We start from the raw sequence: 16,915 nt of genomic DNA on the forward strand, positions 1-16,915 counted from the left end.
TTTGTAAAACTCCATCTAAACTTCTCCAGTATTTATCCCAAAGATTACATCCCCAGGGGAAAAAAAATTTTAATTATATCAATTTTGCTTTTCTATTAAATATACTTCAAATAGATGCTTCATATTAGATGGCAAATTATTACCTATTTTTGTATCTACTGAGTATATTTTAATTGCTTTTAATGTATTTTTTCAGTGCTTTCATATGTCTATTTCTGGAAGATATGAATTGTTATCTGTTTAATGTCTTTCATAAGCACCACAGATATGATGCCCAATAGTAGAAAAAAATCAAGAAATTATACTCAAGCATACTTCTTGGAAATATTTCCATGCTGGCTTTAAAACCATTTGACTTTGGCTTCAAAACCACTTTGACTTTTAGACACTGAACTCTAAAGACGTGTTTGTATGAAATTTCCCTTTCCCCCTTTCATCCTCCATCATTCTCAAGAAACTTTCAATCCCCACATTTTCTCTTCTGACTTTGCAATACACAATCCTGAGACAAAATGACCTTTTGTGAAATTCTCTAGGGTAAGGGATCGCTGAGTAGATGAGCCTTAAAGTAGGAATTATCATTTTATCTCTTCCAGCAAGGGATTTCACTTTATGCTTTAATTTCTGGCCTGTTGACCCAGGATTGCAGATTTTTAAAGTCTCTGGCAACGTGCCTTCCAGAGTTCATCTAAAATTTTGTCTCTACCTCTCCCCTACAAGAATAGATTTCACTCTTAAAAGTCTGAGACAGGGGCTTCCCTGGTGGCGCAGTGGTTGGGATTCCGCCTGCCGACGCAGGGGACGCGGGTTCGTGCCCCGGTCTGGGAAGATCCCATATGCCGCGGAGCGGCTGGGCCCGTGGGCCACGGCCGCTGAGCCTGCGCGTCTGGATGACTGTGCTCTGCAGCTGGAGAGGCCACAGCAGTGAGAGGCCCGCATACCGCAAAAAAAAAAAAAAAAAAAAAAAAAAAAGTCTGAGACAGAAAATGCAGCAGGGACAGGGTTGGAGGGAAAAGTGTAAAGGACACAGCAAGTTTATAAAAGTTTTATATAGTTGTAAGTTTTAGCCCTTGGGCCTTTTTAGACATTAACTACAACAAAATCATAGAAAGCAAGACCTAAATAAATTAAATAAATAATATGCTAAGAAAAGTCCGTCTTTCTTAAAATCTGTTTAGAAACTGTAAATTAAAAATGTCAAATACAGATATACCCAATTTGAGCAGCGTTTTCTAATTCCAAATGATCTTCACTCCAGCAGTGCTGTGGCTCATGAATTCCTTTTGCTTTGGACAAGAAACATACTTTTGGAATCGTGAGGAGCTGATACTTAAAATGAATGTGCATATCAAAATATTTGTTTTTAAAGACTATCTCAAGTATTTATACATGAAATCACACTTCTGGGATATACATATCTGGGGTTGGGGGATGAAATGGAGGAAAATGGGTGAAATACAGACGAAGCAATTGAGGAAATGCAGGTGCTTGAAGCTGGGTGATGGGTACGTGGAATTCAGTATACTAGCCGCTCTATCTTTGCATATATTTGAAAATTTCCATATTTCAAAAAGGTGACAAGGTTTCCGATACATTATGATCAGCAACTTTACCTTTGTTCAATATGCATGGAATAGAGTCAGTAGTATTAGTTTTAGCTCACTTATTGATAAGAACCATTTTATTGTTCCTTGCAAGAGATTTCATGTTCTACCCAAAAGGACAGATGTGATTGTATATGTAGGATCATAAAACCACACACATATGCATATTATCACCCTTTTCCCTAACAGAATTTATATTCCCCAATACATTTTATTCTCAATAATTCAAAGGAAGTGTGCTGGAGTATTAGAAAATGTAATTCATTAGGCAGACAGATTTTACAGAAAAATCTTATAGTGCTACATATACGAGTTAGCTATGTGAACTTAACCTACCATGAGTTTTCCACAACATCAAATCCAAACAGCTTATCCCTAAGGCATCAGGACCCTAGTTCATTCTGAAGACGAAGTTATACTTAGCATCTCTTTTGAATACACTAACATATCAACCTTCCAGTTGGAATAAATATAATACAGTCAACAATTACCACTTAATGAGCATTTCCGTTACAGGCCCCATGCCAACATTTTCATATGTATTTCCTTTTCATCCCAGTAGTGGTGTTAAGAAGTTATTATTAACCACCATCATTTAGGTTAGTGAAGTGTGATTCAGGGAGGTTAAGAAACCCAGCAGTAAATGGGTGGAGCCACACTTTGGAGCCAAGTCTGTCTGAATGCAACGGCTGTGACATAATTATATATGTATTTATACACTGTGCGCGCATGCGCACAATTGTGTGCCAATTGGCACAATCGTGTGCCAATCCAAAGGATTTAAAAAAAAAAAAAAGCATATCCAAGGTTCTACGGTTCAGGAACATCATATTCACCAAACTTGAGGCCTGAGTTTATACTACAGTCTTAACGATACCATTTCCATCCTTTTATTATAGTTCGGGGCAAGACGGTATGCTCAGGCAGGTCACACTTTCCCAAGGAGCCTCTCCTCCTGCACAGCAGACTGAAGCATGTTTTCCTTCTTCTGTAGGGCTGATTTCTGCTCCACACGTTAGGCAAAAGCAACCAAGGCTGCTCATACAATGGTGAATCTCAGGTAAAGTTTAGGGGAGACCATCATTTGGTATTCTAAAATAGTTGAAGCGTCTTATTTGTATTAAAGTATTTTCCCTACTGTTTTTAGAAAATATGGTCTATTGAAGGCACATACACTATGGCCAGTAGTGTGAACCAAAAAAAAAAAAAAAAAAAAAAATTGAATAATATCTTTAAAATATTTCAAATTTTTATTAAATATTTTTATTCAGTTTTAAGATCACAGTTAAAGTACTTTAGCATGTTATACACATGACTTACATGTGCAATTTTTAGAAATATCAAATTAAGTATAAGATTTTGAAGAAAGAAATTATATAAATGTGTATATTGACTTTTACTACACATACATCTAAGAAAGCAATAATTCTGTTGTACCATTAAGTGGAAATCATTTATTACATGGCATGTTTACACCAACTCTAAAGAGAACCAAGCCAATTTCTGAAAGCAAAAAAAAATGAGCGATTCGGTCATGCTGAAAACTGTCAACAGACTTAAGACCTGGTGGTCAAATGAAGCTGTGGTTAATTTATGACAGGTAAGTAAGCAATTCAAACCTATGGGAAAAGTTCATAATCTGGTATGTGGACTCTCAGGTGGTTTTTATTCCTTTTTGACAGATTCCTGAGAGTAAGACATGAGCGCTAAGGAAATGAGAAACATGTTGCCAAGCATGTGCTGAGCTCCAGATCACAAACCTCCCCCACCCCAGTTCTGCCGCTACGAGCTGAGGCACTAAAGTGAGGTGTCAGGGGACGGGAGCACCCCCCTGGGGCCGCAAGGGGAGGTCATGGTTAGTCCACGAAACGCGTGCCTCTGTGATTTAGGTTAGAGCTTGTGAGGTAAGATGTGTGGTGCGGTGCAGTGGGAGGGTGTGGAGGCATGGAATTAGGTCCTTGCTCCTCGGTAACCAGTTCTGGCCCAAGTTATTAGAAAATCTTTGGAAAGAGTAGTAATGTTCACAATAACTAATTCTGTGCATAAAGATCAACTTAAGGGCAGGATCAATTTTGACCACTGACTGCAACAAGAAAACAGTGGCCACTGAACTTCTAAGCACAAGGTTTCCTCTTTTCAATTATTAGTATAAATCATACCACCACAAACAAAATTTGGCCAGGAGAGGAAACTTTTTTGTATGTGTGAAGAAAATGTATATTTATATTTTTAAGGAAAGCGTAGCACAAACAGATGGAGGTGTATGAGGGGAATCAAATGTACTTGTCTTGTTCACTCTTTTGCTGCTTCTTTTCCTAAAATGTAAGATAATGTCCCCAGTGAAAAGGACAAGGTCATTTAATATGGGGTATAATAAACTTCACTATCACTTCCACACTATATAAAAGCAAAGCAGTCCATCAAACCCTGAATACTTCACCAGACATATCTGGTAAGATGAACTGAACAACTGTTTCTTTTTTCTATTGTTAAGTATGATGTTAGTCAATCTAAATAAGATAACTGTAAAAAAAAAAAATCCCCAAACTCAAATAAACACAAAATCCAAATCTAATTCTTTGGGAATGCTTGTATAAATAAAAGCAACACCTAATTAACAATTAGTACACTCTTTATAAGGTGCAAAACGAGATCCTATGTGGGGAAAGTTAAATTTTAATTCCCACCTAGCAGTCACTCTGAATACTTTATAGGTCAAATGTAATAAAAGCATTTGCTTCTACTGCCCATTTTCAGCAATACATTGTTCTCTCTGGAGAAGGTGGTTTGGGAAGTCAAAACACTGCAGCGGAAAATAGTGGCACTGAAGGTAGAAGCAAAAAAAAGACAAACCTTTGAAACAGGACTTACTGAAATTAACCGTTAAAGCCGAGGTAGCCCATTAGGATTGGCCTTATCTGAGGGCTCTGTGGAGCAGTGCAATCAAAGGTGAAACTTCTCACAGCATCACGTACACCCCGACTTTCCCTTTACAAATGATGACTCCAGGCCTTGCACGACTTCCTTCCTTTTCCCCCATGGAGCGGCGATGCTTCCCCTTTGCTGTGTGGATGCTGGCCTCCAGCCTCCAGCTGCTGGTCTCCAGAACACTTAGGATTCATACAGTAGTTTAGCAGGCAGCATGGTCCCACTGCTTCACATTAATGCCAAATGCCAAACTTGGAACAGAGTTACTTGATATTCCCCATCCCTCCCCCGGAACTGTATAAACAAAACATGTCATTCAGTTTTCAGCTTACTCCTAGTGCTGTATCGATTTATAATTTGCTTGAGATTTTACATAGGTGCAAACATTTCCAGAGGATGAGCCAAGGACTACAGAGTGCAAACAAAATTTTCTATGACTCAGGCAGGGTAGCATCTGACTTGATAAGAGAGTGACAGAGATTACACAAGTTGCGTTCTGACTAACCAGACCAGTTCAGATGCTCCTTTTTGTTCATAGTGTTCCATCACTTTTTTCCTCTGCAGCAGTTTTAATGGCAGGAACTATAATAACAGTGATAATGTGGGAATGAGTTCAGCATGGCTTCGAGGGGGCACTGGTAGAAAGCTCATCTGATGGAATTAAATAAATATATTTTCGGGGGGGAAAAGACTGTCAGAATTACAATGGTATGATAGATCCTTTAAAAAAGAGGGCTTTAAAGAATTCACCATGTTCATCTAAAATCTGGGAACTAACCTAGTTTGGGGATAAGAACCTGTGTCTTCAAAGTGGCTGTGGGACCTTTTTCCTTTTCCTGGCCTCATTACAGTTATCCAAACAAATAAACACTTAAGAAGGGTGTCTTACAGTATTTTCTCTCTTTCACTCAGCTTCTTAGAGCTGCAGCTTCAGTAACTATAATATACTCTACACACTTCAAAATTACATAGGAAAATACCCAGAATGACTAAATAAATAAAAGGCTAAAGAAAACTGGAACAGTACTGTGTCTCCATCTGAGACTAAATCATCCACTTCCAGCAACACAGAGAAGGGCTAGGACAATTTTTTTCAAAAGATTTATATACAGGTTTGAATCCAGAAATTAAGGTTAAAAGCATAAATATTGATAATTTCAACTAGATTCAGAATGGTTTCAGAAAGATATGATACAACAATTTAGAATAAAACAAAAGCAGAAGAGCATCATATTTTGGTTTGCTTGAGATATACATAAGGTGCAACAACTTTTTCGCTTGAGGATGCGTGTGGGACAAATGTTAGTGTAGATGGTGTTTGCTGGCAGATTAAGGTACACACCATAGCAATATGATTTTCCAAAATAAAAAAGAATGAGAGAAGTGAAATGAAGATGATAAATGGGGGAGGGTACTACATGTTGGTCTGCAATATTTGTGCTAACAAATGTTGTTACCTGAAAATACCAACACCCCTCTCCAGTGGATTCAGGGCATGAGAAAAGCACTATTTTTGAAATCAAGACTTTACTCAGAGAAATGACAAGGCGAGTGTCTAAAAGACTATAAAGCTTTGCAGGATTTCTGCTACTCTCAGTGCCTAACCGCTTAAAAATTAAGCATGTCTACAAAAAGGTGGGTTTTTTTTTTTGTTTTTTTTTCTAAAGTATCTGAAAACAGTCGTATCCAGTAGGTTGCCCTCCACCCCGACCCCTGCCTAAGGGAAAAGCCACTGAGGTTTAGGAAAAGCAGATCAAGTAAGATATATTAATCACATAGAAAAAAGTAATCTTTTGTTTTGCTTCTTTTTAAAAAAGGTCCCATGAATATACAGCACTCTCTTAAGGAACTCTAGTGAAATGTAATCAGAGGACTGGAGGAGAGGGCACTGGCAAAAATAGACCTATTCTAACATGTTCTAGAGAAAAACAAGTTAGTACCATTGTCAAGGTGCATGTTCTGCACCAAACAATTTTTGTTGTTGATTCTTTTTTTTTTTTTGGATTTTAGCTAATTATAATTTTTAAATCACTGCTAGCAAGTGGTCCAGAAACTCCAACAGCCACCAACACTGGGACCCAGCAATTTTCAAACATTCAATTTGTGTTTCGAAATTTAGAAAATATTAATACAACAGCATCATAGTAAAAATCTCATGCTAAAATCTGGGGTTGCTCACCTGATTTATTTTTGTGTGAATGGGGTTAAGCTTCTGCCTCTGATTAACCTTGCTTACTAATTCCTTCTTCCTCCATGCCCACAAGGAATATGCATTTTTGAGGACACCATTCCAATGCCCTGATGCCCTCTTTACCTGCTTTGAAAAAAAAACGCCCAAATCTCTCTGTTCTTTTTCAATTCTGTTAGTATGTTGTACATATTTTCCAGCACCGAAACTGAAGTAATATCTACAACCGTGAAAAGCTAAACCTAGTCAGTACTAATAGAGTCATTTTTTTGTATGGCTATTAGGTCAAATTACGATTAGAAAAAAAATCATCATTACAATTCAGTCAAGTATAAATAAGAAAGCTAGATAAAACCTTGTAAACTGTCACCATTTAGAGATCTAATTCAAAAGTTTCAAACTTGAACTAACACTATCAAAATTCCGCCAGTTTGAAAACCAGTAAAAATTATTGCTGGAATCCAATAATTAAAATTTGGTAGTTTGTGCTGTGATGCAAGAGTGGGGAAATACTTTGTGCTATGGAACAAATACCCTGTAAAATCTGTAGCCGCCGACTAATTTTGATTTATCATTTTGCATCTGTTGCTAAGAAACAAGATACTGTGAACGTCAGGTGGTGGAGTCAATATGTTGAATGTTCTAAGCCAGTTAATCCACTTGCACTGGCATATGTATGGTTGGTTTTATGTTCAAAAGCAACAAAACATGAAAAGGAAACAGGAAACTTGCAGGTTGGATCTATAACTGCGAGTCCCACTCTGGTCAGGCACACCTCCCTCATCAATACCTCCGTAACCACAAAAACTCAAAATGGCTCTAAAAACCTGCAGTGCCAATTAGGCTGTGCATAGCAATTGCTACCCGTCCAGTCTGTCTGGGATGGATGTAAAAGGTCTGTAGCTCAAAGTCCACACGAAGTGGGTGTGTCTTCAATGTGTTCTGAATAGTGAAGTAATACTAAGGTCACTTCTGAATAATATTTTTCTTTTTTTGTCTGTATGAACGATCCATTGGTCACTCAGACCCTGTGTAAAAATAAAAGAATCCTCAAGGCATGAAAACATCAGTAATCTGTAATCTGCTGGACTCTTCCCCTGTCTGGGAAAATATTCGCCACAATTTGACCCAAGCAAATTCTTCTTGGTCACTCAAGGCTAAGAAAAGACTTCTGCTTGTAAGAACTGTAATTTTTCTTCTCTCTCTTTCTCTTTTTGCCAGCAAACTACCACTCTGGTGGCAAATATAAAAGTGCAGAATATATGGACCACAAGGCCGAGCATACACCGCTAACAATGGTACATCTGCCTGCCCGTGCTGTCTGGGAGTCTCTGGAACAGGCTTTTTAATATTATTCTACAATATAAATGTAGGTATAACCTATTATATAAACCATCTTAGAACATAAATCTCCATGTACAAAAAAGACTAAGAATATCTAATAATAACTAGTGCAGTGTGTCAGTTTTTGTTTTTTTTGTTTTTTGTTTTTGTTTTGAAAGAATAACTAGGTAATATACGAAACTAGTTTCACACTCTCTGGTTGGTAAAAGAGATGCTGGATGAGCTACAGTAAAGGCAGCCTTTTACCAAGTTACCACCTATTACCATCAAAAGCCTTCAATAGAAAGCAAAGCTCTAGGATCATCCCGTTTCTGCTCATTATCAGACAGATAACATCACCCTCAAAGACTCTGGGTTCTGAAAGAACAAACTGGCCCAGGGTGCCAACTTCTGCTTCAAGTGAATCTGGGCCGTGTAGGGCAACAAGCACTTGTTTGCAGTCTATATTTTCCACCACATGGACTCACTAGCATCTCTCAGTAAAGACAAGGCTAGGGTAGTAGGTAAAGCACAATGTTTTACAATTAAAGGGCGCTTCACTGGTCAGCGCAAGAAATAAGTACAGGAGCCTGTGGCATTTCTTTTGGCTGTCCATCATGGGTGAGCGGAGTTGATCTCTGACCTCTGTAAAATAAGAGGAAGAAAAAGAGAGAAATCACTTTTTGAGAGTACATTATCAGAAACAGGAGAGGATGATGAATGACCAACAAACGCTTTCCAACATATCTTGTTTAATAGCTACCACTGACTTACTACTTACACCATTTAATTAAAACTGTTTTTATTCTTAAAGCTTCTTTATTTTTCTTTTTTAAGGATTTCTTATCTCAGTTCCTCTCATACAACTCAACAACATACTCTGCCCCCAAACAACCACCTCCATTACGTAGAGACAAAACCTGAAGCACCAACAGATTTGGTGAAATTCCCAGGAAGTGGAAACCTTTCAGTCAAGGGCTATGGTTCTAGGATGACAATTTTCCTCTGGATCTACTTATATTAAAAAATGACAGGGCTTCCCTGGTGGCGCAGTGGTTGAGAGTCCGCCTGCCGATGTAGGGGACACGGGTTCGTGCCCCGGTCCGGGAAGGTCCCGCATGCCGCGGAGCGGCTGGGCCCGTGAGCCATGGCCGCTGAGTCTGCGCGTCCGGAGCCTGTGCTCCTCAACGGGAGAGGCGACAACGGTGAGAGGCCCGCGTACCGCAAAAAAAAAAAAAAAAAAAAAAAAAGACACATTCCTTTCCTTGACTTGCCCAAGGGGAAGAAGACTCTCCTATACTAACCGATGACCTTCAGGCTCATTTCTTGAGATATATAATAATAAGCCCGATTTCAAAACTTAAGGCCAATAAAAGGGATGGCCTCTGCAGAGAGAGGTGAACTGTGACTTAAAAAATGAATGAAAAGAAAACAATGAAACCCGCCTAACGAAAGAGAAGTCTCAAAGGCATATGGAGGGAGAATGCACAGGGAAGAAGGCAAGTACCAGCTCTGAATTTTAGTGTGTTAGAAAATCCAATCAACTTGGGCCAAAATCAACACATACGGAGAAAGAACTCTAGACAAGACTTAAAAAAATTCTTATCATTTGGATTGGATCTACATCAAACAGACATAGATCAAACAGTTATTTTTCATTCAGCTTGTTGTTTAATGAGTAGGAAGAAAAATACGATTTACTTCATGGTTATAAGAAAATTTCTTGGTACTTTCTATAGAGCTTCTCGTTCTAAAAAGATAGGATTGGGCACCTCCTTGACATGTCCTAATAGGTTTCCCAAGCCTCAACAATGCATACTCACTGCTCTGGCCTACGATGGTCTGTAGTGCACAGCACTGTGCTGAAAATATGGGATAGAGCAGCAGTGTTTTCACTGGTTTGACCGTTTCAATACAGTATCTTCTTCAGATTACGTGAAATAAAAGGAGCTATTTTAAAATTCAAATTGTATCTCTCCATAACTATATCTAATTTTCTTTTTCTTGATGAACAAAAAAGAAAATTAATACAGATAGATTACATTTGGGGATTTCAGAATCCAACGATCACTTAGCTAAAGATATTAGGAATTTAGAAAAACAAAACATGTTATAATCAAGCCTCTGGATTAGTCTGTTTATTTATGTGGGGATGCTGTAAGAACCAACTATTCAATATGTTCAACTCTTTGTTCAAGAAAGATGAAATTAAAATGCTATTTTTTACTTTTAAGATTGGATGTGTAACAATATTACAAAAGCAAAAAAGAATTTTAACAAGTATTGGAAAAGGAAACATACAAAGAAAAATAAGTGAAAGATGAAAAATACAATGCAAAAACAAAAAAGAGCAAGCAAGAGGGAGAGAGAGAAATTGGGGTGAAAGCCCAGCTTACTCAGTGGAAAAAGAAAAGGAGGTAGGAGCATGAGGCGGCTGCCACGAAGTGATGGTTCCAGCTCCCAGGGGAAGGTCAGGTGAGATTCCCCATGAATCTCTATGACATGACAGATGCTTGCTTAAGTGACACGCTGGAGCAGAGGCAAAGACAATGAAGTTCAAAGACTTGGATTCAGATCTTGACTCAAGTTTAGCTGTGTGCTCTTAGCAAGTTAATTAACCGCCTGTACCATCATTAAAATGGAACTAAAAAGACGCACCTGGCAGAGCTGATTTTAAGAATAAATGTAATGAGCTTCCATCCTTATAAAACTCCTAGTAAATAAACAGGCTCTCAACAAAGGTTAATTCCAATTTCCTACTTCCTGCATTCTGTAAAACTGCTTTTCTATGTTGGGTTTCTGAACCCAATATTAAGATTGCTTGTGGCAAGAATGCAGGTAATATATGTTTACCCCTAACTCTGTCGACCACTCTCTAAATTATGAACTAGGTGATGCCTAAGCAATAATTAATTGATGTGCAACCCAGGTACAATTACATTAAGCCTGCAGGTGGAGGGATGGCTGGGATCTCTGCTTTAACAGGTTAACCGCTGAAGTTACAACTAAGATTCTCCAAGGCTGTCTGTCTGTCTAGATAGTAAGAACACTAACCATTTGTTAGGTTGATAGTAAAATTCTTTTTTTTTTATGGTACGCAGGCCTCTCACCGCTGGGGCCTCTCCTGTTGTGGAGCACAGGCTCCGGACGCGCAGGCTCAGAGGCCATGGCTCACGGGCCTAGCCGCTCCGTGGCATGTGGGATCCTCCCGGACCGGGGCATGAACCTGTGTCCCCTGCATGGGCAGGTGGACTCTCAACCACTGTGCCACCAGAGAAGCCTGATAGTAAAATTCTAATAGGCAATATTTTTTCTTGCTAATGGGAGGTGTAAAAAAAAAAAAAGAACACCATTTTTCTATGCCTGCTAGCTAACTTAGGCAGTCATTCTCAAGAACACCTCATTTATTCACTCAGCCATTCACTTGTTCATTCGTCCATTGCGTAACAGGAACTAAGGAAGCTGTGTACATGAAGAATAACACCAGTGCTTTGCTTTCAAAGTGTACTGGAAGGAGACAGATGTATCAACAAATAACTACAACCCAGTGTGGCAGCTGGTCTAAGAGAGGTGTGCACAGTGAGTGTGCAGGACTTCGGGAGGAAGACTGAGAGAAGAGGACAAAAGACAGACAGGCCGTTCACCCGAGAGGAGGACGCACAAAGGCAAGAAGCGGGCTTATCTGGACGGGAGTAAGCGATTCCACGTGACCGCAGGACAGAGAGGAAGGTGGTGGTGACAGTGGAAAGGCTTGCTGCCGCTTTCTGCTGCTGCAGCTGAAAGTCACTGGGGTGGAGGCGGCTGGTTAACAGAGCAGAGGTGTCACCAGCCGTGCTCAGAAGGGGACGCTGGCAGCAGCAAAGGTGACTGTGTGGTGGCCCTTCCTGAGCCCTGGATTATGACCCCCCCCCGAATTCTTACATGACCTCTTATTCCCACAATTTATGGGGGCACTTAATAACACTCAGGCATATTTTTAATTCTTTTTGCATGCGCTATGAGTTTGTCCTCTGTGCTCGACTGTAAAACTTCACGAGTGGAGAAGTGTCTGTGCATTATCTCCCTCAGAGACCTGAGCAGATTTTAACAATGTCTGTCACCGTTCACTTGCTATTAGGCACCTGCAGTGTACACATGAAAAGGAATTCTGATAATGTACGCTCCCACATGCCACGGAGCAGCTGGGCCCGTGAGCCGTGGCCGCTGAGCTTGTGCGTCTGGAGCCTGTGCTCCGCAACGGGAGAGGCCACAACAGTGAGAGGCCCGCGTACCGCAAAAAAAAAAAAAAAAAAGGAATTTGACTTCTTGGAAAAATCTAGAGGCTATTTGTGAGGAGGCACTAGAACTGTAATATGACAGGTAAACAGCAAGAGGCAAACAAAGCTTCCATTGGGGTCTCCTAAACCTGGATGTGAAGGAGAATGGAGCCTGACAGATGGGTAGACACGTTGGGGTAGATTTCAAGCTCTGTTGGGCTGAAGGCTGAAAACCTAAGAAAGAACTCATCTGTGGGTAATCCACTTTGAATAAAAACAAGAAATACCTGAATTCACAAAAGGCTTTTTTATCTTCCCAAAGGATCCATTAAGTAGCAGAACACCCAATTATATACTTAGAACTTAATATACTTTCTGTGGGACTTCACTGAGTTCAAAAGGCTTTCGTATCTGGTCTCATCTGAGCCTCACAACTTTGTGATTCTTTGGGGATATTGTTATACTAAACAGAAGATGAGAAAACGGAGGCCCAGAGAAATAAATGACTTTTTAACAAACACAGAGAGCTGAAGAAAAATCCAGGCCTTCTGCCTTCCATGAGTCAGATGCTGAGATGCTCTTTTTCCTGAACCACACTGTTTTCTTCCGCTAGTACCACCAACGCCATCCTCAATGGGGGTGTTACCATGTGCCGGTACTGGGACACTAGATTTATTCTATATAACATCTCTATGAAATGCGAACCACTTACAGCCACAGTATAAAAGGAAAAACAGAGGATAGAGAAGTGAATGGTCTTGCTCAAGGCCTTACAGTTTTCAGGTGACAGAGGTAGGACTCAAACACAGGTCTGAGACCTGACTCTAAAGCTTTAATGATTAGATGATATTGCTTCTCTGCTCTCTCAGGCTTTTTCAGAAATGAAGCTTAATCACAGAATAATACTATGTTCAAAGTAAAATACCTGGTGGGCAATACTCCCTTATATTTTCCCACACTGCTGAACAGTATATATACTTCGGTTACCACCTCGTAAACAAAAGTCTCCCGAACCCCCATCATTGTGAAAAATATCACAGACCACATCAGAAAGGATGATTTGGGCTTCCATATCACTGTCTCCACCCATGTTCCGTGAAAGGGGGTGAAAGTGAACAGGTCCCCAGAGCCCAGGGCAGCGAGGTTCCCCACTGCTGACCTATGCACATTTTCCATGGCGGCCACTTCGGCCAGCGCAGCGAGGCTGAAGAACGCAGACACGGCTGGCATCTCCGGGGTGCTGCTCCGCGTCTCCGCGGCCTCCCGGTTGTGTGAGCATTCGTCATTGCAGCCCGTCTCGGTCACCTTAGCAAGACTCCTCTGCAGTTGTTCCTTTGGTTTGTCATCTGTAACGAAAGGAAAATTCATCACGAGAGGGATCGCTCTGTCCCCTCCAGAGAAGGGACGCAGAGAAAACTCAGTGTCAGACAATGTGAAATGAGCTAATATGCTTTACTGTTCACTTCTGTCATCCACCGAATATTAAGGCTTTTACAGAATCTCTTCTTCCATGGGAATAAAACTCTTTTATTAAGCTCAACTGCAACCACGGGCAGCACCATGCCCTGAAGCTGAGCGGAGGAGCTGTGTTTTATCCAAGAACAAAGAATAGGTCAATCTTAGAGAAAGAGGGAAAAATGGACCGTGGCCAAAATAAAACCCAAGGGACTTGTGCAGAGGGGCCAGTGGATGCTGTAAAATGGCCCTTAAAAACTCAACTGACCAAACATTCCTGATGAGGCCACAGCATGCCCTACGGTGCACCGTGGGCATTCAGTATGCTGTGTTACCGACACTTAGGATAGCCTAAACTAATCCCAATGAGATGAATCAGTTCCAATGAGATCCTAAACTGTTATTTTTGTTCTGAAGACCTACTGAAAGGAAGCAAAGGGCCCTCTGGTATTTATGAAGAGGTGGCTGAAATGCTATGCCAATACATTTGTTGGAAGTAAGTACACTTTATACAGCCATTAGAGAGGAAGAGGAGTAATCTTTACCATGGTTTTTATAATAAAACATTTTAACTACAGAAAGTAATTGATAAAGGCTGTAAATGTCATATATTAGAACATGAAGTGCTATATGCTTTTCTACATAAAAGGGAATATTTTCTAAGATCTTTCACTCTTCCTAAAGCAAAAATGAGGCTATAACAATTTATACAACGTGAAAATCACAGAGCAGAATCCAGAGTGGAAAGGGAAGGAGAAAGGAGCCCGCTGGACTAAATATCATGAAAACTAGATTCTAATCGTCATCCTACTTAGTGGTTCGATGTGTTATGAAACAAAATTCCACCTCTTTGAGTTTCACTTCGTATATGACAGTAAAATTAGGGGTCTTTAATATACTTTAAGGTTTAACAATCTACATATGCAAAACACAAGTGCACAAAATTCACTAAATGACTTCGATCTCAGCATACAATAAGTCTACCAACTAGATTAACCTAAATCAGTTATTTATAAATATTCTCAAAAAGCATTCATTTAAACATTTTTTTTTGCTAGTTACAGAAGTCATTATGGACCCTTGACCTTTGTCTGGAAACTGGGTTAGGGTAAGGGGGGTGGGGAACACCTCCTTCAGGGCTGATAGAATGAGACGCTAGAGGCGCTGAAAGGCAGAAAGGCAGCAGCTAAGTCCACTAATGCTTGGTTGGTGTACCACCCCTAGATAGGAGGGGGGATGCTCAGTGTCACTCGCTTAAGCCGGGCCCCTCAGGCAATTCCACAGAGGCCACCAGGAACAGTAAAGAGACCACAGGCCAAGACTGAAATGGAGAAATTCACTGTAAGTTAATATTTGGTTCAGGATTAGCCCAGAGAATCAAGAAATCCAGAAGCATTCTCAGGCTCCCTTAGTGGTCTGAATCAGCTGTACAGGAAATGCTGGATGCTTTCTTTCTCAGTTTTCTTAATTCATTGGTTTGAACACCTGATGATCTGGTTTGTAATGACTTAAAACGTGAGCCAGGGACAAAGACTCATCCAGTATTTTTAAAAGTCTCGGATCTTTGGGAATTTACTTAAGACTGTTTGTGTGCATGCTGAGAAGGAGAAGGTAGCTGACAGTCCTAAAAGCTACCTTTCCTTCCTAGGAATTCCGGACATGCTCTTGGGAAAAGAGCTATGATTTTAAAACATGGACTAAAACATGTACGTTTAGAATGCTGTAGGAAACCAGTTCTCAAGGAGATCCAGAGAGAGAAAATGTTACTGTGACCAGACTGACAGACAGACCCATTTTTCACTGAGGACCCACAGTTGGATTATAGTCATTTTCTGGCCACTGTGGCCCTGATGGTCACCTGCTTGCTCTGGTCATCTCTGTCTAAAGCTTCCTTGTCTTACCCAAAGTACCTCCTGCTGGTGATACCCGGCCATCTGCCGTCCTGACAAGGTGTGTGATCTTGGTTTTCCTTGCTTTTCTCTTTTGACTGCCCACCAAGGGTTCTTGCGTTGTTGTTGGCTCTGGAGTGCTGGGAATGGATGGGGCATTTTTAACCTTATAAGCAGGCTCTGTGGTGTTTTTGTCTTCTGAAAATATGGCTGAAAAAGGACAAACCATATAACGTTACACACAAAAACACAAGGCACCAACGTTGCTCTGGGAAGGAAGTATTTCTAAATGTCTGACTTATCTGAACAAGAACTTACATTTAGAGTTTTCAGAGTATTGATAGAAAAAAGAAATACTGACTATAATTTTAAACAAATATTTCTATAAATATGTGCTTTGATAAATTAAGTACAGAGGGATAGGATGCCCTCTCTATCTTTTAATAGAATACTTAACTAAGAGGCCATTGGAGTAACATTTTCCAAGTGTTTGGATCTTGCAGGTTGGTGGGGAGGACAGTGTTATGCAAATCTGAATAAACTGTGTCCCAACAGACCACAATTTCTACATGTGGTCAGGGTCCCTATCTGAGATCCTTTTGACCAGCTAGTCTGGAAAGTATGATAAAAGAAGTTTCTCTTCTTCTGAGGATACTGAGATTAAGTATGTGCTTCTTAAATTTACACTTATCATTTGGACACCTGCTTTCAACCTCCAGGTTGGACTGATGAGAAAAGAAACTTTCTTTTATGCACACTGAGTACTCAGTAAGGACCTGGCAAACACTGATGAAGCCAGCACCTATGGAAACTCTCTCCCATCGGCTGAATTCTAGGACCAGGTGAATATGCTTTAGGGAGATAATTTAATAAAGTACCACATGTCAGCAGGACACCCCGAAAGGTTAGTTTTAGGTACCCTAATTTTAACTGTTAACACCAGCAAATCATTTAACAGCACACACTTGTACCCTGTTAGTCACTGTGTCAAGGGTAAGGAACACACTTGCCACCAAAGACTTTGCTTCCAGTTCAGATGGGTTGGGAATGCTGTCTCTTCTTACTCATTTCCTTAGGAGTTCGTCTCTCCCCCTCCCCCCTTAATTTAAATTAAGACAAGAATATGCAGATGTGAGTACAACAAGCATTTAGGAGTATATATTTGTAGTCATTTCCTCATTGGGGCTGTTTTTATTCCAGTGACCTAAGGGCTTTGGGGCAGGAGAAAGAGGCATCTTTCCATTTTTTAACTATCCAATCTCTTTAAGACAG

The 16,915-nt window shown here is 40.2% G+C and overlaps 1 protein-coding gene across 5 annotated transcripts in view; it reads right to left on the reverse strand.

Moving 5' to 3' along the window:
* Positions 1 to 2,853: 2,853 nt before the first annotated feature.
* The window catches only part of BBX (BBX high mobility group box domain containing), a 280,826-nt gene continuing 266,764 nt past the window's right edge, over positions 2,854 to 16,915 (reverse strand). For 4 of the 5 annotated variants that reach the window (XM_082654201.1, XM_082654204.1, XM_082654200.1 and 1 more), the window contains 3 exons: positions 15,656 to 15,853; positions 13,459 to 13,645; positions 2,854 to 8,688 (listed from right to left, as the gene is read on the reverse strand). In XM_082654201.1, coding sequence (XP_082510327.1) covers positions 8,601 to 8,688; positions 13,459 to 13,645; positions 15,656 to 15,853 — 473 coding nt within the window. In that variant the 3' untranslated portion in view covers positions 2,854 to 8,600. The remainder of the gene's footprint in view (positions 8,689 to 13,458; positions 13,646 to 15,655; positions 15,854 to 16,915) is intronic. The other variant, XM_082654203.1, reaches the window with a different exon arrangement.

This window comes from Grampus griseus (assembly GCF_964374135.1).
Source record: "Grampus griseus genome assembly, chromosome: 5".
NCBI classification, from domain to species: Eukaryota; Metazoa; Chordata; class Mammalia; order Artiodactyla; family Delphinidae; genus Grampus; species Grampus griseus.